At 34.7% G+C, this 24642-nt stretch overlaps 1 protein-coding gene across 2 annotated transcripts in view; it reads left to right on the top strand.

Annotated features, from left to right (window-relative positions):
* fam184ab (family with sequence similarity 184 member Ab) overlaps window positions 1-24642 on the top strand; it is a 117602-nt gene that overhangs the window by 77904 nt on the left and 15056 nt on the right. For both annotated transcript variants that reach the window (XM_052585671.1, XM_052585672.1), the window contains exons 12-14: window positions 10461-10614; window positions 12007-12134; window positions 21201-21385. In XM_052585671.1, coding sequence (XP_052441631.1) covers window positions 10461-10614; window positions 12007-12134; window positions 21201-21385 — 467 coding nt within the window. The remainder of the gene's footprint in view (window positions 1-10460; window positions 10615-12006; window positions 12135-21200; window positions 21386-24642) is intronic.

Raw genomic sequence — 24642 nt, 5'->3', positions numbered from 1 at the left:
TTGAAGTCAGGCGGAGGAACGCTGCTCTGCTGCTAATGGGCTCAGCAACACTGCGGAGGAGGAAGATGGCGTCAGTCTTACCCCTCGCCGCTCCGTCCTCTGAGATGAAAATGAGCGTGCAATTCCTCCGTCTGATATCCTGCTCCAACAGGCAAAAAGATCCAGCTCAGCTCCCTCCTGTAGTTTTTTGCTGATATCAAGCACCGCTTTTTACCCGGCCGGAAAGAACAGGCCAAAATCCTGCAGCTGCCACAGTAGGTAAAAACACTTGTGTGTGCCCATTCTCGACTGCATGCCGGCCGAGAGCATATGGACCTGATGAGTCACTGTGGCTAAAGGAGAAGAAATCTGAAGAAACTTCGAAATTTGAGAGCTGCCTTTTACTGCCCTCTGTTTGCTCTTTTCAGATGTGGCTCATAGAAGCCAATTTTAGAGATGGAATAAAAAAAAATCATGTAATTGTGATTGGGTTTTTATTTCACAAATTTGGCCTTTTTTTCTTGCAATATTAATTTATATCTCACAATTCAGACTTTTATCTCACAATTCTGAGGGATGTAAGAATTGTAAGATACGAACTCACTACTCTGAATTGCGATAAAGTCACAATATGAACTTGCAGAAAAAAAGCCAGAAAATCACAATTGAGAAAAATGTCAGCATTGTGAGGTACCAATTTACAATTACCTTTTTATTTGTTATTCTGTTGCGAAAAAAAACAAAAACAGAATTGTTAGATTTCTCGCTATTCCGAGTTTATCTTGCAAATCTGAGTTTGTATCTCACAATTCTAACTTTTTCCTCAGGACTGCGAGATATAAACTCAAAATTTGCGGAAAATGTCAGCATTGTGAGATATACATTTGCAATTACCTCTTTATTTGTCATTCGATTGCAGAAAAGAAAAAATCTCTCAATTCTAACTTTTTCCAAAGAATTGCAAGATATAAACTCAGATTTGTGAGGTATGAGCAATAAAATGACAATATCATCTAGGACAAAAAAATAAAAAAATTTAAAAGTTGAGAGAGAAACATCAGTATTAAATAAATTGTATTTAATTATATGCATTTGTGAATACCTTTTTAATTAGCTATTCCACTGCTGAACCAAACAGACAAACAAACAGAATAACAAGATGTAACCTCACTATTGCAAGAAAGATTTCTTGCTATTCTGAGTTTATACAATGTAAAATGTATATCTCATGATTCTATCCTTTTCCTTCAGAACTCTTGAGTTATGTGATATAAACTTGCAATTCTGAGAAGAAAATTTGAAATGATGAGATATGTAATGCACAGTTGTGAGTAAAAAGTCTGAATTGTGAGATTGATAGCAACAATTAACCTTTCATTGTTTATCCCATGGTGGAAATCGGCTTCAATATAGTCATCCAAACATGTAGCATATACAATCTATTACTATTTTAAATCATTTGTTTTATTTTTATTTTGAAGCAGTTGCACTGACTTAAGTCTTGTCATACATAGAGTACAGCTATAGTTTGGCAAGTCTAAAAAGAAACCTGTTTTGTGGTTCTTGAGCATTTCCAAAGTTAAGTAGTCCTGTCTCAAAGCATCATAAAACCTGCTGGAATGAAAACAGATAGCTAGTTCCCAGATCTTTTATGAGGGGGTAAACTACATTAAGTGCCTACAAAAGCTAAATAAATCTAGTTTGAGAAGACATGAGAGATGTTTTATATCCTGCCTCACCTGACCATAGAGCAGTGGTGAGGCATTGCAGAGCTCTTATATTGAGTCATAGCCACCTTTCACTGGTATTAATCACACAGTCCCCTAATTATAATCATTTATTATTAGTAGTAGTAGTAGTAGTATGTTTGTTCAAAAACCCCTTAGCATGATACATAATAGTAGTAGTACTGTGCTACATTTAACAGTAAATCATTAATGCAGTGTTATTTTAGAATCATTTTTAGGATCTATTATAGTTTTTATTAGTGTTTTGAATTCACTTTTATTTTTGTTTACATTGTAATAAACTATGTAACTATTTTTTTTAATTGTGCTTTTGCCATTTTTCCCCCTTTTTTTCTAAATAGTACGGTTTTAATGTTTTTTTATTTCAGTTTTAGTTTTATTTCAATTTGTAATTTTAAACTTAACTTAAAGGCAACATTTATAATGGTTTTTTTTTTTCAAAGTTTTGCCTCTAATATTTATTTTATTTTAACTTCAATATAAAATGCCATCAATATAACTGTTATCAATATAAACCTTTGCATTTATAATGGGTTGTTTTCTGTGCTTCAGTGTTTGAGGGGGATTCTCTCATTTATCTGAAAACCGTGTGTTGAATCCTAAAATAACTCACTAATTAATGCACAAGCTTCATTGGCAGGGAAAGAAGCGAAGTGTAATTTTTCCCACTCCAGACTCATTTCCACACAAGGAATGTGACATCATCCTCGTAGCACTTGAGGAGGTGAAAATGGTACTATGAGATTAGAGTGGGAAGAAATGTGTGGAATAAACATCACAACTCTGCATTTGTGTGTGTGTGTGTGTGTGTGTGACTGCTGTAGTCATTCAGATAAAAAAACATCCTTCTGTAGATGTTTTTCTCAAGTGTGTGTGTGTTATGCAGCTCAGGCCACTGTTGTCCCTGATAGTTATCTGAATGACAGAAATGAACTGACCTTTTCAGTTTTACCGAGCCATCGGGCTGCAGGAGGAGTCTGCTTACTCTGGAGGAAACATAAACTCTCATAAAACATCTGGAAACTGGATGTTTTCACTCTAGTCTAAGCAGTTTATGCAACTGGCCCCAACTCGCAACATTTCTTCTTTGCAATCTCACTTATTCACCACCATCATTTCTTGTCATTTCTCTTTTCTTTTATATATTTTCATGTTTTCACCTGCAGAGTAGCATCCCAAAAGAAAAGTGTGCTTGTAGCAGCCTCATGCTGTTTTTCAGCGTCAGGAACTGAGGGACTCATCAGAGTAAAAGAAAAGCTCAGTGCACCAAAATATTGAGGTAGCTTTAATGAAAACCCAGACCAGGGCATTCAAAAATTCAGATTGGGCAGAGGATTCACATTCCAACAGGACAATGAAACTGAACACACAGCAAAGAGTGGTTTATAGAAAACTCTGTGAATGTCCTTGAGTGGCCCAGCCACAGCCTGGGACTGAACCATAGACTGTATAAAACATGGACGTAGTGTCCATTACGTCACCCATTGGTTTCCAAAGATTGTTTTTGAAGGCAAAAGTGGGTGGAGGCGGCCGTCACCTTCTTGGCAGCGTGTCACCAAGCATCACTCCCGGATAATCAAAAATGGGCAAAAAGGCGGAGCTAGCTGATGAAAAAACACCCACATAGTTTGACGGCAGTGACAGCAGCGACAATCCACCTGTCATTCAAGTGGCCACGCCCATGGCTGTAGCCAGCTATGAGGTCACCGAGGCCCAGACCATTTTTAATGTTCGAAAATAAAGCGAGAGCGCAAGACGCAGACAGATCCAGCTATAAGCGTTTTATGACTTGTTTTTTCACTATATTTAATACTTTAGAAAGTTAATAAAGTAGGAAGTTGTGGTTTAGGGTCAGCGATAACTTTATCTAATTTACAAAATATTTGAAATAATTTCAGTTTATTTTATTTAATTATAGGTTTTTGTTTATTTTAATAGCAACATCTGGCAACATTTAATCGCCGGCATTAGTCTGGCAGTTATCGAAAAAATGCAAATAGCAGCATTTTTTTGTGATCTGCTATTTACCCTAAGTGCAAATATCTATACAGTATATTCTATTTATACTATGTTAAAATAGCAGGATCTCTGCTATTTATACTACTTACTGCAAATAGTGGCAATAATCTGCACCTCAGTATTGTAGTACATTATAAAACAGTATGCAGTAATAACTTATTGAGTCTAATTTAATGGATGCCAAATTATTGGGACAATAAAGCCCTCCCCACCTACCCTTAACTTTTAGATTATTTACTTAATTTTAATTGAAAATAAATGCTTTTCTGATGTAATTTGAAATTTGAAATTGGAGAAAATTTTATGTTTGCATGAATAATAAACAACTGATAAAATTATCCACCCCATAAATATAGTACTGACAAACTTTGATGCAATAAATAGGGTATGATTTAAAAATGATCATTGCCCAAAAAATATCTACATTTCGGTCTCTTTTCAAGTGTTAGAATATATAATTAGTTGGTTTTATAGGGGTTATTCTAGCACAATTCTATAATAAGCGGGTAATAGAAACCTCCTGGACAGGGGCGGATCTACCGGGGTGGCATAGGGTGGCAAATGCCACCCTAAAAGAAAGCCTTGCCACCCCTGCTGCCATCCCAGTTGGCAGCAACGAATTAAAGGTTATGGCCAATTAGAAAATTTACGAGCGCGAATCTTTCGTGATTCGTGATCCCGCTCTGAACTCCCGAACTGATTCAAATGATTTGCGATCCCCAAACTGACTCAAATGATTCGCGAACCCGCTTTGAACTCCCGATCTGACTCAAATGATTCGCAAACCCGCTTTGAACTCTCAAATTGATTCAAATGATCCGCAAATCCACTCCGAACTCTCGAACTGATACAAATGATTCGCGAACCAGCTCCGCACTCCCAAACTGACTCAAATGATTCGCGATCCCGCTCCGAAATCCCAAACTGACTCAAATGAATCGCGATCCCCATAACTGACTCAAATGATTCGCGATCCCGCTACGAACTCCCCAACTGATTCAAATGATTCGCGATCCCCAAACTGACTCAAATGATTCGCGAACCCGCTTTGAACTCCCAAACTGACTCAAATGATTCGCGATCCCCAACTGACCCAAATGATTCGCGATCGCGCTACGAACTCCCGAACTGATTCAAATGATTCGCGATCCCCATAGCTGACTCAAATGATTCGCCATCCCGTTCCGAACTCCCAAACTGACTCAAATGATTCGCGATCCCGCTACGAACTCCCGAACTGATTCAAATGATTCGCGATCCCCAAACTGACTCAAATGATTCGCGAACCTGCTCCGAACTCCCGAACTGATTCAAATGGTTTGCGATCCCCAAACTTGACTCAAATGATTCGCGAACCCGCTTTGAACTCCCGAACTGACTCAAATGATTCGCGATCCCGCTACGAACTCCCAAACTGATTCAAATGATTCGCGATCCCCAAACTGACTCAAATGATTCGCGAACCCGCTTTGAACTCCCAAACTGACTCAAATGATTCGCGATCCCCAACTGATCCAAATGATTCGCGATCGCGCTACGAACTCCCGAACTGATCCAAATGATTCGCAATCCCCAAACTGACTCAAATGATTCGCGAATCAACTTTGAACTCCTGAACTTATTCAAATGATTTGCAATCCCCAAACTCTAAAGAATTTACAAAGTATTATTATACTGTAATATTTTTGTTGCTGTTGTTGTTGCTATAAAAACAGACTTAAGCCACCAATAGCCTTTAAAATGCATTATATAAAAAACATAATGTAGGCAATTACAAAATAAACAATTTATGTACATGTTATTACAAATGCTGATTGCTGCTGTTACACTTAGAGGACAATCAAATCCTTGTTTAGGCTTCTGACCAAACATTTCATTCAAATATTCACTTAATCTTTCATTTTTGGCCACCTTTTTGCTATAGATGACACAGGCTTTATAATTTCTTCAACAAAAAATTTGCATATCACAACCCTTACAAAAATAAATAAAAATAAAATAAAAATAAAATAAAAATAAATGTCGAGAGCTACAATTGTGATTTGTTAATAATACAATTTATTCATTTAGTTTTTTATTTGATTGAAGTTATTTTTTCACCCCTATAGTAGGTTTTTTTTCCATCATCATATTTGAGGAAGGGGGGCACAACAAAAAAATCCTGCTTATGGGAACCCTTAATGTGTTGTTAAACACATCTCTGGGAATGTGTGCTCTACTACACACACACACACACACACACATACACTGAAGCACGCGTGGTGTTTTCAGCTCTTCACTATATTGATGCATGATGTAAGCTACACATGTGCACGTCTGTGATATGAGAGGATTTCACCATTTCATTTGATAAAACTATCATCATTCATTCATATCATATACACAGGCTGACAGAAATGGCAATGTCTTTATGACAACCTGTCAGAATAAAATTTCGGTATAACTTGAAGAAACTCAAACAGAAATATAGTACTATTGCACAGTAGAGTTTGCTATACTTCCTATTAGCTAATAATAATAGTTAATCAAAAAACACAGAAACTCTGATTACAACCCACCAAAATAAAAGTTTGGTCTAACTCAAAGAAATTATGTAAGAAATTGCTTAGTAAAATATACTTAAAAAAAGATATACATATATATAAAAAAAAAAAAAATACATATACATACAAAAGATTAAACATTATTTTAAAGGAATATCACACAAGTTTTCATAGAAGTTTTAATTTAAGCTTGCCAAAATAATAACACCATATTTTTCAAAAACAATTTCTAAAAGTACATTTGTATTTGTGCCTATAATCTTTATTTATTTATTATTATTGTTAGCTAATAAAACCTATGCTTCAGTGACCATATTCATATAACATCTAAGGTTAAATGTAGCTCTTAACTGGTTGAGTTAGATGGTGATTAACACTAAACAGTAGATAATCAGTTGAGTCTCCCCAGCTGGAAATGGCTGTTAAAATCTTGTGTTTCTTATAATAAACTGACATATTGATAACACTGAATCTTTTGTAATGCTCTTAATTACATTACATTAGTGAGTGTGGTGGTGCTTATGGGGTATGGTCACTTATTCCTTATATGTTGTAATGTTTGTTATAACTGTTTCAAATGCAAGACATTGATTGCATGAGATTAAGTTTGTAGCCTGATAGCCTGTGTCCTTTTGTAGTGTGCACGTATATTTATCATCAAACTGTGATAACTGTGACTAAATTCAGTATATATACGTCTGCCATATGTTGCCACACCTCAAAAATTCCTGCCCCCTTCTTGCCACCCCATCAATATTTTTCTAGGTCCGCCCCTGCCCCTGGACCTTACTAATTTTTAAAGCCTGGCTGTGGCAATGGCCACGCCCTTAATTATGCAGAAATTTAAGGCGTAATATAATTTAAACGGATGAGTTAGAAAAAAAAAAAAATGACCCCCTCGCAGTTGTCAGGAAAGCCAAAAGTAGCTATATACCAAATACATTTTTTGTACCAGGTTGTAAACTTTTTTTTTTCTGCAATTTAATATGGGGAGTCTATGGCTGCATTTACACTGCAGGTCTTGATGCCCAAATCCGATTTTCTGACTATATCCGACCTGCTTACATCATCTTTTAAAAGTGTCCCGTATCCAATTTTTGCATTTACACTATACACTGCTGAAACTACCAAACGTAGACGTTCTGACCAGGAAAAAGAAATAAAACAGCACAAAATACAATGGATGCAGATGTAAATAAAATTATACAGTAGGGCTGCACGATATTGGGAAAAAATGACATTGCAATATTTTATTTTTCTACCATATATATTGCGATATGAAATCTAATCAAATTTTTTTCTTACAAACAAAAATGGGGAGAGCAGATTTACATTCTCAGTTTTAATGATTATGACACCATCGTGTCAATTGATTAATATGATCTCTCTCTCTCGCTGACCTGTCAAAACTTTTTTGAGCTGTGCAATTAATCCGCGATTTACATTCGTCAAGGGCCGGGGAGCAGCAAAAAAAATAAATAAATAAAAAAAATCAGCAAAACATTGGTCTCGTATGGCGGAGAAAAAAAGGAGAGCCCTTTATTTCTGTAACAACCCTACATTTTTGCCCCATCTCTTAGCCTCAAAGACTGAAAAGACATGAAACCTCGGCATTGCTCCACTGTGTGTATCCTTCGTCCTCCATCACGCCTATAATAAGTCATGTGATCTCAGTTGGCGGTGTCCACCTGAGTTGACGTCACTTTTTAATGACGTACGGCTCGCATTTACTGGGGAATATACGATTTGTCTGCTTACATGGCACACGCAAATGCACGTATCCGATTCATCCGATCTGAGAACATCGGAATCCATGCGGTTTTTTCCTGCTTACACGTACACCGGTCATATCCGATCTGTGCCACATGAGAGCAAAAAATCGGATTTGGGTCACTTGAACCATGCAGTGTAAATGGGGCCTATGGGATTGACTCCCTGTTGCAGCCAGCCTCTAGCGGCCAGTTAATGAATTGCAGTTTTATTCACTTCCGTGTTGGTTTCAAGAGAGGGAGCGGAAGGTTGCCACTTGGAATTAACCCAATCATATAATTAAGGAGAAACCTGGAAATGTGTGTCTGCCCCCATCCAACCTTACAGAGCTTGTTTTGTTCTGAAATTCCGCATTAAAGTGGCTCAGTTTCCAGGATTGTTCTACCAACTGGTTTGGTGCAGTCCATGTTTACTGAAGCGGTTGGTCTAATTTTCTATTCCCTGTCATTCCCTAACCCACTTCCTCTCACATCCACAACCCACTCTGCTGGATATCACTGACTCCAAAGTGTCTTTCAGTGGAGGCAGGTGCCCTGCATTACCCCTCATTATGTCAGTGTATCTCCAGCGCTCAAACAGCTCCATTCTCTTAATCTAATTCAGGGTGCTGTAATTTGCGTTCCTTTTGCTGGGCGCTAGACCGCAACCATCCAAGATCCTCAACAAGCTTGCGGAGATGCTTAAGTGCCTTCTGATAGAGTAATAATTCCTGTCACTGACAGTTGTTTGAGAAACATGCTACATTTACACCTGTGTTCCTGGCTAAGTGCTGCTTTCTTTTGATGCCTGTTTTGCATATTTTTGGCAAGTGCACCTGTTGGAATTCTTATTCACCTTGTTGAAAAGACCTGCTTCGACTAGTATGAATTTCATGCTGGTCTTTATTTTATTTTTATTTTTATTTATTTAGTTTAGTTCTGGTCTAGCCATCCATTTCACCAAACGAGCGCAGGTTAGGTCAATATTGTAAATTTTATGAAATTTGGCATTGCTTGAGCAATTTGGTCTCGCTGTTTAAGCAAACAGGTTTTTGATGATTAAACCGGTCGGTTTTTATGGTTTAAGTTTGAGCAAGCCTGTTTCTGTGGTTTAGCAACCAGATTCAATTCAATTCAATTCAAGTTTATTTGTATAGCGCTTTTTACAAAATAAATCGTTACAAAGCAACTTTACAGAAAATTATGTTTCTACAATATTTAGTAGTAGCTAATAGTTTGTGCCAGGATTTTAGAAAAAATAATAATAATAATAATAATATAAGACGTAGTCAGCTAGACGATGAACTATCAATATTATTAATTAAGTTATTATATGATTTAGTGACACATTTAGCAATAATTGTTAGTTCTGTTTGTTGATTCAAGGTAGCATCATCTGGGGTCCTCTAAGGGTCAGCAGATGTTTGGTTTGTTTGTTTTTTTTTGTTTTTTTTTTGTTTTGTATACTAAAAGCCCTTTCTGTTGTTGAGCAAACGGGTGAAGGAATTGTAGTTTAACTTATCAAGTTTAAAGTGTTAAATAAGTAAATGAACCATTCTAAAGAACTGCTCCAAATTCAGAGCTGTAAATGCTGGGGGGGGGGGGGGGGGGTAGTATTTTTCCAAAACAATTGTATGTATGAAAATTGTATAATATCAAAAGTACACATTTCTAGTAATTGTGCAGTTAATTCTTATATTCAAATGACAAAGAAAATATAAAATATTTAAACAATAAATGTTGATTTTGTATATATTAAACCTACTTATGTTTTAAATATTGTTGTGGGTTTCAATAGATAATAGAAGGATCTTAGTAAAAATCTGAATGGTTTTTATTTTTTTATTTTTCTGTTAGCTAACATATTTAACAAAAATGTAACGTCTTCCACTTTTTATGATCTCACACAGTTTCTTTTGTTACTGGTTTTGTTGTTTTTCCAAGTGATGTTTTTGTCTTTTGACTTTTGAGCATCTAGTCCTCTATCCAGGTTTATGCTTACCATATACATTTAAGTTTTTTTTTTTTTTTTTTTTTTTGCCCATTTTACTGCAAGCAGTAGCAAACAGTTTTGTACAATGGCCCTGAAAGGCAAAGTAAAACATTTCTGAAGTTTCTCCTTGAGTCAAGTTCTTACATAATTTATTTTTCTGTTGTGTATAGCAGCAAAAATAGGTAAGAAAAAATGTCAATGATTTTTTCTTTTCTTTTCTTAGATTTTTCTTCCTCCACCCCCCACACATGCAAGATGTCCTGGAAGTGCAATTAATTATTTTTTTCCTCCTATTATAACTGGAGAGAGTGATATGAGAGACATGAAAGAAGCATCAGTATACTTTCATAAATCTAATATACTGTTTATGTAGATTATACATATGTCTACTCTAATGAACTGGTGTGTGTGTGTGTGTGTCTGTGTGTAGGAGCTTGAGGAGCGTCTACGGCAGCAGCACCACATGGAGCTTCAGACTCTGCGAGAGGCTCACAGACAGAACATCGAGACTCTGAAACAGCAGTCAGAACAAGAGCTGCAGACCCTCCGCTTCGAGCTGGAGGATGAGGGCAAGGCCATGCTGGGTAAAACAGACACACATTCATTCACAGACCCTTCAGAGCCTGTTATTATTTACTCTAGCTCAAATGAAGTCTTTAGGACTGAATGTTTGCAATGTCATCCGTCCTTTTGTGCGTGGTGAAATCAGATCCATTTGCTGAGTCAATATAGTCAATATCTGTAATATCTATATTTGTTTCCATAGTAATGGATTATGTGGCAGCAAAAGAGAATGCATGATGAAGAGGACAAACATTTCGCCAGTGCCTAAAGAAACCTGTTTAGACTTAAATGCATTTCCAAAGGTCATTTTAATATGATATCTATATATAAACAGGTTAGATCAATGTGTTAGTTTGATAAAAAACTGAATTCAAGTTTTTTTTCTTTCTTTTTTTTTAATATTATTATTATTATTATTATTGTTTATTTCTTAAAAGAGTGTACTTGGTTCTCATAAAGTACATAACATTTTCCTTTACTTAATCAAAAGAGATTATTCTACAAAAAATAAACCACAACATTGGATGTTTTTTTTTTACTTCATTATTTTAATGACATTTTATTATTTATTTTTACTGATATGACCAAACAAGCATCTATATAAAAGTCCAATATTTCAAGAAATTAACAGTATTTTCTCTCTGTGTGTGTGTGTGTATGAGTGTGTGTGTCAGTCTCAACTGGAAAATCTAGAAATATGATGTGGCTCAACACTGCATGATTAACAAAGTTAAAATTAAAATTCAATTTATTCCGTTTTAATATTTTTTTAAAAATATTATTAAAGTTGAACGGTGATGCTCCAATTTATGCCCATCATAGATTGCAGAATGCTAAAACTCACAAAAATGTGGCATATATCTGGATATATCTAATGACTTGGTTTCATGGAGCTGGGGAAAAATAAAACTAAAATAAGAAGTATAGTAATAAATAATTTACATTTTGCATCATTTTATTTTGTTGAATGGCTTATTGACTGCAAGTAAAGAGACAATTGGAAATAAAATAATTTCATTATTCGTCCTGTGCCATGTTAATAATTTAGAATTTTGTTGGTGGTATTAATAAATGTTAATAAATGTACTTATACACCAAGCAGTGTTGGAACTAGATGTTGAATGTAAAACCTCAGAGTCCTGAAGCGAAACCAGCGGAGTTCTACAGCTCTAATTATAGCTCAATCTCATTGAAATAATGTATAATTGGAAGAAAGTGGAAAGGAGCATAATGAGGGAGCACTGACAGGAAATTGCAGGTGGAGGAACGAGTGTCACTTCCATTTCCAGCTGTGACGTTAATGCTTTGGGGAGGAACGGAGATGGATGATTTTTAATTCAGCTCCAGACAGCAGATCATCTCCCTGGAATAGTCCTGTTTTTCATTCCCTGTGTCTCTTCTTCTCCTCTCAGCATCCCTGCGTTCAGAGCTGAACCATCTTCACGCATCAGCCATTGAACACATGCGTCAAACCCATCAACAGGAAACAGCAGCTGCCAAACAGGAACTGGAGAACGCTCTGGAAAAGAGCAGAGTAAAGGTAAACGTCTTCCATAGCAGAGTTATTATATTTCACAAGAAGTGTTTTATTTTGGTGTCATCGATTTTAGATTTGCTCATACATGTCTCATACAAAAAGCAGTAATTGGTTTCAATAAAATGCCGTCCTCCTCTCTAATTTGACCTTTTTTTTTTACTAAAGCATACACACTACCATTCAAAAGTTTAGGGTTCAGTAATATTTCTTATAATGTATTTTAAAGAAATCCCTTATGTTCGTAAATGCTGCATTTATAGAGTAAAAATGCTGTAATATTTTGAAATATTATTACAATTTAAAATGTAACATTTTTCTATTTTAATATATTTTAAATATAATTTATTCCTGTGATGTAAAGCTGAATTTTCAGCATCATTACTCCATTCTTCAGCGTCACAAGATCCTTCAGAAATAATTTAAATATAATGATTTGCTACTCAAGGATCTTTTATTATTATTATTATCAATGTTGAATAAAGTTGTGCTGCTTAATACTTTTGTGGAAACTGTGAAACATTTTTGTTTCAGGATTCTTTAATGAACAGAAAGTTCAAAAGAGCAGCATTTATTTGAAATATTAATGTTTTGTAATATTATAAATGCCTTTGCTGTCACTTTTTAACCAGCGTTTTAAATCAAATGTAATGCATTCTTTTTGAATAAAAGCTTTTTTTATTTTTATTTTTTCTTGATTTTGAATGGTATTGTGTTCAATACAAAAATGTAAAATGTTTATTCATGTGTATTCAGTCTTTAGTATTAATTCACATTAAATACACATTATATTTTATGTCTTTTTAAATCATTATTTAAACATATTATCTGCAAGTAAGTATTTTTGCTGTAGCTTCAGTGTCTTCCCATCATTCCCTGACTGCCTCCTATACAGTCCCATTGTCTCTTAATGGAGACAGAGACTAACAGTAAGTTTATTTAGTGAATGTTTTTCCAAGAAAGGACAAATCAATAACGTTCTGCCAACAGTTGGCTGCTATGAAAGAAAAGGACCTCAATAAATCCTCTTGTCATCTGGCTCATGTATAAGACGACAGTTAAACAAGAGAAACACTGAAGGATTGTTTGCCAAGCAACTGAAAGGTTGTACAATTTGAATCTTAAATGCAGACCTTAGGGGAAAATGTGTCTATGTAACACACATACATACAGAATCAAACTGCAAAGCACTTTTGCGTCTCAGTAATGGCCTGTGATTGAAGTAAAATTGTACTTTCTGTGTAAATGCACTCTGTTTTCAACTGTTTATCTGGATCGCTGTGATACTTTAGTCTTCAGTTCATTAGGTTAGCATGTGTCTTATGTGATACTATATTTTGTGGATGTTTTGAGGATGGAATAGGAATACAGGGTTTCCATTAATATTGGAAAACCTTGATTTTTAAAAAGTAGAATTTGGCAAACTGGCGAACCCCAGGTGACAATGATCTTCTTTACTTTAGTAGCGGCATATCAATACTAATTAATTCTCAAGCTCCTGGGGCTCAAATCGGTCTTGTGTGAACTTGCCTAATGTCCCATAGGTCAAAGGGCAAATTCAGTGTGATCTTTGCTAAAGAGAGGCTGCGAACTCTCTAAGGAGTTCAACAAATCCTGCACTGCTGGCATCGGGAAGAAATCTAATTTAGCTAAGCATTTACTAAGCGTTTCTAGCCTCGGTGCATCATACATCACCCAGGAATAACAAATGAGCATACTCGGAAAGCGCAGATGCATGAATTTTGGGTCAGACTGTGAATATTTGTGTCTTGTGAGATTAGAATTGTTTCATGTGCGTCTACAATCAAACTGCGCTTCTGTCTCGAGGACACGGTTGACTTTGTTGTGTTCAGTTTTCTGTAATGCCCTCACGTACTCTCAGTAACATCCCTTACATCATAAGGCTGGAAAAAAGTGTTTCACCTTCCCCCAAGACTCTTGCCGATCCCGCTAGTTATGACAGCACAGACAGATGTGTCATGAAAGAGCCAGGAGAAACATGGCTTTTTGTTTTCTACTTTAAATCACGGTAGCAAAAGGTGTAAAAATTGCTTGGTCAGTTAATAAATAAATAAAAAACCACTGGAATTTAAATTATGTAGAAATTAGTTATTTTTTATTTTATTTTATTTTATTTTATTTTATGCACCAATGAATTTTAGGCTGCAGTTATTTCACTTTCTGTTTTAGTAATTTTAGTGCATAAAATTATAATTCTTTTCATCTTTTTGTTATGATTTAATTGGACTATTTTATTTTATTTTATTTTATTTTTGCCCCAGTGAATTTAAGGCTGCATACCTACTTAAGGTATGGATGGATGAATGGATGGATGGATAAATGTCATTATATTTATATATATATATATATATATATTTCGAGTTTTCATCTAATATTTATATTTTGTTTAAATTACTTACAATTATTTTTAATAGTTACAAATAACAATAGTTGCGTACAACAATAGCAGCACTGCCCTAAACCATTCACCCTCTGCTTTACAGATGTGTTTTTCTATATTTAATCTAGGTCTGGGATGTTTCAGTTTTTCTTTTCTTCCATAAGAAATAGCAGTTCCATTCCACGTGCTGACAGGTGTTAAAAGCATGTCTGAAGTCAGGAACAGACCCTCGCTGGTATTCTGAGGGGGTTTCCAAGGATCTCTTCCCTCATACTGCATAACACAAATCTCTCTTTCTCTTCTCCCACGCTTTCTCTCCATATTTGTCTTATTGCTATTTTTTCTCAGTGAGATTTCAGTTTTGGTTCAATGAGCTGTGTCAGATTTGCTGACCAAGCCACGTAATGCAAAGAATTGGGTTTTACTTCTATAGTTATCAGCAGCATCTCCTGGTAGACTCTCATATGAATTATAACTGGCTTGAGAACAGTTTTGTCCCCTGGCTATTAATATTTGAATGGAATAAATTGAATATTACAGGCAGATTCCCTTCTTTATTTTACAGGTTAGCACCAAGGTCATATGGTCTTTATGACAGCTTTATTAATTGTTTTTTCATATGCGTTAAAGGTAAAAAACCTGATCATTTTATCCACATGCTCAATAAGTGATTCAACGGGTCTGGTTCCTCAAACGAGTGCCTGCGTTCACAAGACGCACAGTTTTTATTAAAGCCCGTTGCTGCTCTGCTGTGCTCCTACATCATGAATCATTAGCGCTATTTTACACGGGTCACCACTTTTTCTGACACCTCTGATTTGCAGTCAGTAATAACCGTGCTTCTCTTCGGCTGGTGAGATGACTGTATGAAGACGAACAGAGAAATCAAACTCTCCCCGGAAAGGCTCCTGAGAATATTAGTGCTTTCACAATAATGGAATGGATTAGAATTTTCTCACTTTGTGGATGTTTTCCGCAAATGTTAATGTATCTGATTCTTTGTAGTTTGTGTAATTAATCGGAATTCCATTTAATTAATTTGATTACAACTTTAAAACTTTTAAAAAGTGCTCTTGAGCAAGAACTGAATAAAAAAGCACTAAAAAATATTTGGATAAAACCTGTATCCATGATTTAAAAGTAATAAATTAATTAATTAAAAAAGTAAATACGGTATCATAATTGTCATGTGTAAATTTGAGTTTATATGGCATGTTTTAATATCTCAGTTTTACTCTATATCTATAAATATGACTTGGTTGACAAAAATGTTTAAGTCTTTATCTCTCAGTGTGAGTTAATATCTCATGAGCTTTTATCTAATGAAGTGATCATATTTTACAATATGACCTCTCACAAAGTACCAAAAGATTTCACAGTTATGTTCTCATATTGTGACCTTTTATCTTATTAAATGATGATAATATTTTACCAGTATGTCCTTTTTCTTAAACTTAATGTTTTTACATACATTGGACTTAATATTCATTGGAATTTTTATCTCTCCAAGTCACTTTAATAGCTCACTGTTTGTCTCTTCTCTTCATCAAGTGATTTAATATCTCACAACATGACCACATTTCTCAAAATATTACTTATCTCAATTATCAAACTTTACTTCTCATAATTATGTCTTTTTTTATCTCCCAAAGTGTCTTTTTCTGATAATAGTGACTTTTTATATTATGAATTGATAATAATATTTTACAGCTAGAGCATATTTGTTGTAATATGACTTAATGTTTCACATTTATAACTTTATTTCTTAATATGGTATTTTATCTCCCAAAGGGACTAAATATCATACTATTTTGTCTCATTTTACTCATAGTTAATTGAACTTTTTATCTTATAAAGTGATTTTAATATCTCACACTGACTTTATTTCTCAGAACAAGATATAATATTTTACAATGTGACATTTTCCACAAATGCAACCTAATATTTAACCATTTTGCAATTTTTTTTTTTGACTTTTTTTTTTACTTTTTTTGTAATTAAGACTTTGGTAACACTTTATCTTAAGGACCAATTCTCAATATTAAGTAGCTTGCATAATATTGCATGTTGGATGTTTATTAGTATTTATAATAAAGCACATAATAATGCCTAATTTTGAAAGTTCTTTTAGATCTCTTAATTGTACCCCATACCTAAACTTAACAGCTCCTTACAAATAATAAGTTGCAAATTAGGATTTTATTGAGGAACATGTTATAGTTAATATTTAGTGAGTAGTGAGTAGTAATTGGACCCTAAAAAAAGTGTGACCATGAATTTTTATCACTCCAAGTGATTTAATATCTTACAATGTGATTTAAAATCTGCCAGTTGTGACTTTATTTCTCATAATTGTGGTTATTATTTCATAATTGCATTATATATCTCAAAATGCGACTTCATTTCTAATGCTAATCTTAAGTTTGATTTCAGTTTAAGGTGGGAACAGGTTTCTACATCATATACAAATGTGTTGGATAACATAAATAACTTTAATCATGTATGCGGTTGAATAACTCTTATCCCTCTAGTGCCACCATGAGCTCTCATTCCCATCTCTCTTCTGTGTCCTGTGCGGCTCTCCCTCCATCGACAAGCTTTTGATCAGCAGCTCACTGAAACTGAGCCTCTCTCAGGGGTTTCTGGGTACAATGCCCTGGAGAGCAGAGCTCCACACATGCTCCCAGACACCTGCTAATCAGCCTCCTCTCATCTGTCTGCATGTCTCCTGGCCTGGGCCAACATTAATGATGCTTATATTATCCTACGCATGAAGTACTCCTCCAGGGAGACATTTATAGGTGTCTTGGTCTTTCATGGAAATGGACGGAAATGTTCATTTCAGCCCTCGCAAATTATACCCTTTCTACTTCAGGCATAAGAGCTGAAAGATTTCAGCACGCTAGATCGAGCGCTGGACTTTTAAATCCGCGTCTCTTCAGGAAAGGACCCCCTGCTGATGTCAGATGACAGTTCCTGCAGGTCTAGCTCTGTCGTTACAGATGGACGGCTGATGTGACGTTCGCTGAAGGTCTCTCTGTGGAGAGCGGTTTTGATGACCAGGGCTTCAAGAGTTGTTTGACCTAAAGCTTGGGCTGCTGTTGAGTGTGTGTGTGCGTTCTAAGTCTTCAATCAATTATTCAGCTGAATCTGGTTTCATATGCAGTCAGATTATGCAACAATACCCTGCCATTATCCAGGTGTTTCGACCTCAATCCAGGCAAAAGTAGCCGTGCATGAATAAAAGATACAAATCAAAATTTGAGCATTACAGAAGAAGCTGGTTGTTCTCATAGTGAAAAAGCATATATGTGACCCTGGACCACAATATGAAGGATAGGACAATATTTGACTGAGATACAACAATTTTAAAGTCTGGAACCTGAGGGTGCTAAAAAATCGAAATATTGAGAAAATATTGGCCTTTAAGGTTGTCCAAATGAAGTTCTTAGCAATGCATATTACTAAGCAAAAATTAAGTTTTGCTATATTTATGCTAATAATTTTACAAAATATCTACTTGAAACATGGTCTTTACTTAATAACCTAATGATTTTTTGCTTAAAAGAAAAAGGAATAATGTATTTTTGGCCGATTGCTACATATATACCTGTGTTATGACTGGTAGACTTTATGACTAAAGCAGAAACACATTTTTTGGTAGCCATCTGTGAAAAAAACATTTTTCAATGTTCAAAAAGAATTTTCTGTGGCCGACTGCTTAGACTAGTCTCAAGTTAGTCATCTTTTTCTTTTTTCAAGAAAAAAAACTATCTGTGAAATTTACAGTAAACAACCGGCAGTTGTGGTTGCCAGATCTTCACTGCAAAAATGTGTTCACAGAATCAACTTAAATTTACAGTTAAAACCTTTATTCCATTAACTGATGTTAATGTGCATATGCCACCCAATTTAAGTGCTTGAATCAGTTTTTACAATGCACTGACAACAACCTCTTCAAAAACACAGGTGGTGATGAGAAAGCCACAAAATTAATCCACATTCATCAAAAGTAGCTTTTCCACGAGCTGAGGAGATCAATACTAATAGATAGAAGGTAAAAAAGTAGAAAAAAACTTTGTGCAAAACTGATTAAAAGAAAAAACAACAACTAAAAATACATAGTTATTCAAATGTAAAAGATTGTAAATGTCTTGCAAGAAATTCTGAGAATGTTATTTATTTATTTTTTTTATGAAAGTTAAGTCAATTAAAGATTTACACTGTATATAGTAATGGGCTTTACGGTTAACCATTTAACCAAAGCATTGTTTCAGTCTTTTACCAATAAAATGACAATAAAATTACAGTGCAGCTTAAAAATATCTCTGTCTGACTACAAATATATAATCTGACTACAGATATATAGTGAGTGTGGAAGTGAGAAGCAGGCCGCCGTGGTCTGCTGGAGGCACAGTCTTGAGTTGTGTAAATGAAAATGTCACAGGCAGACCCCTGACAGCTCTGCTCCAGCACATTAACATCACCCATACATCCAGTGAACGGTCAGGGAATAAAGACCATTTAGTTTTTCCTCAACACACACCCGAGTCCGAGCACATGAGTGTTACGGTTAAGAGAGACTCGTCATTCATGAGCTTACTGAGATAATGCAACAGCAGGAAGAGCAGATGTTTTCTTATACAGAAGGCTCAGCTACTGTCTTTTAAGGGCCATATTGTCCTTATCTTAGCACATGTAACATGTTCAAATGTATTTTTAAAATATAACAAAAAAAGGGCCAATTTCATGATCATGTGCACTTTTCAGACAGTCTTTCAGCCCATACAGAAAAGATAATTAAATATGGAAAGGAGTGGCTACTTTATTGCATTTGATTCTATAACTATGCTGTTTTAATACTATGGACTAATGGACTGCTCTAAAGAATGACATCATGCAGAGTAGGAGACATGGGCAAAGAAGGAGAAACAGACTGGCATCGATTCAAAGTTTTACTATTTGGACAGTTTTTCTTAGAAGTGAACGTGCTGTTCTTCGTTCTGAAGATGAGCCATCTGGTGTGATTCGGAGTTATTAACAAATGTGCTTTCAGGGATATTCACGGTCGTCTACAATGGCTGCGATATTTTTGAAATTATGCGAGCGTGTATACATTAGAAATAACTTTCACACTGGGGGTATGCACAGATTTGTTTACCAAATACAATTGTTTGCTATTTATTACTTTTTCTGCTGACACTGGCGTCCTTTATCACGTAATTCGTCCTGGAGGAAGCCCCTCTGGGCCACAGGTTTTCTTTGCCACACACACTGAAACCGTTATTGAGCTAATTGTTGTGTGAAATGATATTTACAGACATTTAGAGTTGGATGAGCAGATTGTAATTTGATTAAGCAAGAGCCATTAACTGCATAAAACTGGAAATGGACTCGGTTGTATTTTCCAGGAGGATTTCTGCTTCTTCCTGTGCATGAGGCATTTAAAAGTCAAAGTGTCAGTGGAGTGGAAAATTGCCCATGAGACAAGCGTTGTCTAATGAATCTAACCCAGGCTTTACTGGAGTCTGACGTATACAGTTGTGTATATAATCGGTACAGTAGAGAAAAGCCTATGTGGCAGTTTCATGAATACACTAAACTTTGGTGTCCCATTATTATTTTTTATTTTTTTTTTGAGGCATGAAACTGATGTTTGGAGTGAGAACTATTAGATATGTTTTATAAACTGTTATCTAACAGAATATTAACATATCCTGAGATCTTTAATGCATCAGATTTGGTGATGCATTGAAGATTTTATAATGCATCAGATAAAAATAGATTTTTAAACCATTACATTACTTCTTTTTTTTTTCTTTTTTTTTATCTGTGTTCTAAATTATTGATTTTAAAGGGTCAGGCTCTAATTTGTACCCTATTAGGGTATTGTGTGTTTAGATTAAAAGTAAGAAACGTTAGATGCCATATCATGGAAAACATAATATGATTTCAGTAACATCAGGGTTATTGTTAGTCATTTTGCATGCAGAAAGGTTAGCCAGTGATAATAACAGATGTCATTTGCATTATAAAATCCTTGACAGTAACAAAACAGCCTGTTTAATTCTAAAGGTCAGAGTGGGGGTGGAAAACGTGGAAATAAACTATATGAACACAGACTCTTTCTGAAAAAAAAAAGTATTTATTTAATACTGATGGTGTTTTCTTGTTATTCAGTGTTTAATTCAATGGCATACATTCCCTCAGTGTTCTGAAATGTTTTTCTGCAAGAGAAGTTTCCTTGCCTCATTTCAAAACCAATTTATTTCTCGTACATCGCCAGAAACATTGTATCTTCTTCTGTCTTTTTAAAAACAATAAGTAACTGAACACTTAAGTTGCTGAAAGTTGTTCCCCGGTAACTTGGACTCAAGGCCCATTAGCGCCTGACGTCTCTCAAGAGATGAACTAATGCAAAACATTTGTTTATTCATAACTAAACTATTCATGTATTTGAAGATGTAGTTTATAAGCAAGACAAACCAGATGGATGTGCCATCAGTGTTAGATCCCAGCAGTGCAATGTGAAAATAGCATCTGTGGGAACTCCATGTGTCTGAATCCAGATGTTTCACATCACACAACCCACGCTCTTACGTAATTCTCAGGTAAGGTCAGGCTGGCATTTGTTGTGACTTCGGTTTACCTTGACTTCTCGTGTGTTGCAGGAATGTGAGCTTCTGAGCCGCATCTCAGATCTGCAGGAGGAGGTCAGTCGCAGGAAGAAGCACATTGCCGATCTGGACCACGAGATCCACACCCTGAATGAGAACATCAGCACTTTGACCAAGGAGCTGGAACTCAAAGGCAAAGAGGTTTTGAAGATCCGTAGCGAGGCCAATCAGCAGATCAGGCGAGTCTTGGATTGGAGATTGTCAAGTTTTCTTGCATTTAGGCAGTGTAACAAAATATTTTTTCCTCATTACCCCAGCTCAAAAAAAGTCCTACTAAAGTCTGCTAACATTACCCGTACGTTATGAAAACGATATTTTTCTGAGTGTTCAAAACACCCTTCTTTTATATGATTTACACAAACATTAAGGGGAAATTAAATATTTCTTTCAATATTCTTAAACAAGTAGTAACATTTGACAAACATGCAGTCTAAATGTTTGAAAAACATTGCATCAAATATGTATAATTTTTTTCTTTTTGTGCTAATATTTGTAGAAAAGACTAGATAGCAAACATTTAATTAATGTTACTGGAAGAATGTTTGTTATTTGTTTGTAATTCTGAGAGAACCTTGCCAGAACGCTGGCCAAATTCTGACACTGCTCTTAAGTACTTCATCAGAGTATTTTTCTTTTTGGAAACTATTACTTCAGTGCATCTTAAACAAAATATTGTACATTTTATATCATCGCTTTTTAAAAAAAAACACATCTTTCCTCTTTATATTGAACTTTTTTCAGATAAAATGTATTTGTCTTAATAGGATAGCATTCATCGTAATAAGTGTTTCTCGTAGCAGTCCTCTTAAAATGTCAACATATTTTGCACCTTGTAATATCAACGTTGAATTTTTTTTACTACTCGTCACGTAATGTTTACACTTTTTTCATTTTTAAAATACTGATATGTTATATTATTTCACCTATTTGCACACTTTATCTGTAACTGCATTAGTAATGATATTCTGGTAATAATTTTGTCAACAAATGCTGAAAAAGGATGAATAGAGTTAATTAAAACTAAATCTGAGCGTAAAATTAAAACCATTCCATTTTTTTTATAAAAAATACTTCAAATAAAATAAATGCTAACTGAATTTAAAATGAACTTTTTATTTCAGCTAGCTGCCAGTGCAGTATTTCTCATTTTAATTTAGTTAACTAAAACTGAAATAAAAACGAATTAAAAAATCTACTAAAATGACTAAAGCACAAAACAAAATGACTAAAACTATAACTAAAATTAAAATGAAAAATCTAAAAAACATAATAAATACTACTAATAAAAAATAATTATAAAATATAATAAAACTAAAATAACACTGCTTATTTGCAGATCAATAAATAATTGGCTGCACTAATCTTTTTTAGAAGTGCTAATTAATGACTTGCCTAATTAGCGCTGGCTAGAAAATAATAAACATGATCGACAAATATGTTGTAGTTTATACAAGATCAAGTACTTTTGTACTTTAACTCAAGTAAAATAAAAAATGGGTACTTACACTTTTACTGGAGTAATATTTTATTTTGTACTTGATTTGTGTACGTCATCCACCACTGCATTAAGGAAACAGTGAGTAAACTCATTGCAAAATGAGAACATTTCTTCTCACGTCTGCTTGCATGGGGTTGCTTGAGGTCATCCTTTTTCAGTAGAGAACATCGGCAATCCTTAAACAACCTCTTATGTGACATTCTCCTCTGGTTTTAAGAGACAGAAGTCATTGGTGATGATGAAAGAGATGGAAATTAAATTATTTTCAAGCAGAATGTGGTTTCAAGTGAAGAAAAAAAAAAGAATAACAGAAAAAAGGGCACCATGTTCTTGTCTAGAAAGTCCTATCAGGATTTGTCTGTCATTTTGCCAATAGTCGTCTTGGTGCTGTCTGGCTGGATGGTGTTGTTGTATATTATAGGTAGTACTTTAAAGAAAAGAAAACAGACTTTTTAAAAGGGAAATCAATCGGATTAGAAAACCCAAACTCATTATATTTTTTATTCAGAGTTTGATATTAATATTTCGCCTTGTATTAATAAGTAAAAAAGCAATTTCATTATACTCAGTGGCTGTTTTGAGATAATGTGATTGTTTAGTAACACACATCATAATGCGACGGGTGCTGATCTCATTTCGCTTTCAATTATCTAACACTGACATATCCAGGTCCTGAGATAAAAGCAGCTAATAAATTGCATCGCCGTTCCCCAGGGCTGTATCATTTACAGAGAGGAGATCCTGCTTTATTGCTCTTTATGTGAAGCCATCGCAGCGTGTGGCTGAATTGTAGAGAATGTGTTTCAGATAAAAACCATATAGCATAGAAACTGCAGTATGGAAAATCAGCGTTTCCTAACTAAAACAGGAAGTGTGTTGTCTTTTGAAAACAGCACAACTCTTGAAACACAATGCTTTAGGAATATTATTTACATTTGTATCAGAGCAAAGCAACAAACACTGAGCTTGATGAAAGTTTCATGTAACAAATGTAATCAAAGGAAGTGACCGCACACATTCATAGACGCTTCAAAACATGCTTTAATAAAGAGCCCTAGGCCATGAATCAAACGAACCAGCTCTGAGCTTAATGACATTACAACTTTTGAAAAAATAAAATGTTTGAAAATATGAAAAAAGATTTTTTGAGGGTTGTACTGCAAAATCTATTTTCTCAAACTAGTCCTCCAAGCAGTTGTAAACAATGTTTAAAAATACATTTGTATAAGCCTTGTTTTCACAGAAAATATCTTAAGTATATTTTTCTTACCCCAGTAGCAAATAGTTTTTTTTTGTTTGTTTTTGTTTTAAGCGTAAATGTAACACAGTTGAGTGAGATTTTTTTTCTCATAAAACAAGAAATAATATGTGTATATGTCTATGTAAGATTTTCATTTTTACATTTTATAATACTTTTATTCAACGATGACACATTCAATTGATCAAAAGTGACAGTTGTTTGGAACTTTCTGTTCATCAAAGCATACAAAAAAAAAATGGATCATGCTTTCCACAATAATATGTTTTTTTAAACATTTATACTGTAATATTGCCAATAAGAAATGTTTGACTGAAAATTCAGCTGTGCATCACAGGAATAAATTACATTGTGTATTATATTGAAATTGCAAACAGTATTTTAAATTGTTTTATTTCAAAATATTACTGTTTTACTGTATTTTCAGTCAAATAAATGCAGCCTTGGTGAAATATGTTGAATGGCGGTGCAGATAAATAATAAAATGTATTTGTTTGTTCATGCATGAACAGTGAACCAGTATGAATCTGAATCTAAACGAGATAATGAATTTCCCAGTTTAGAAGTATTAAATAACAATAGATTTAATATACTACATAATATATGCAAATATAATTGTTTATCACCTATGTTTAAATTATTTCCATGGATGAAATGTCTTTCAAGCCACAGCTGTAGTG

This window comes from Carassius gibelio, chromosome B20 (genome assembly GCF_023724105.1).
Source record: "Carassius gibelio isolate Cgi1373 ecotype wild population from Czech Republic chromosome B20, carGib1.2-hapl.c, whole genome shotgun sequence".
Lineage (NCBI taxonomy): Eukaryota > Metazoa > Chordata > Actinopteri > Cypriniformes > Cyprinidae > Carassius > Carassius gibelio.
The sequence above is the reverse complement of the archived record's forward strand: the minus strand, read 5'-3'. Positions and strand labels throughout refer to the sequence as shown.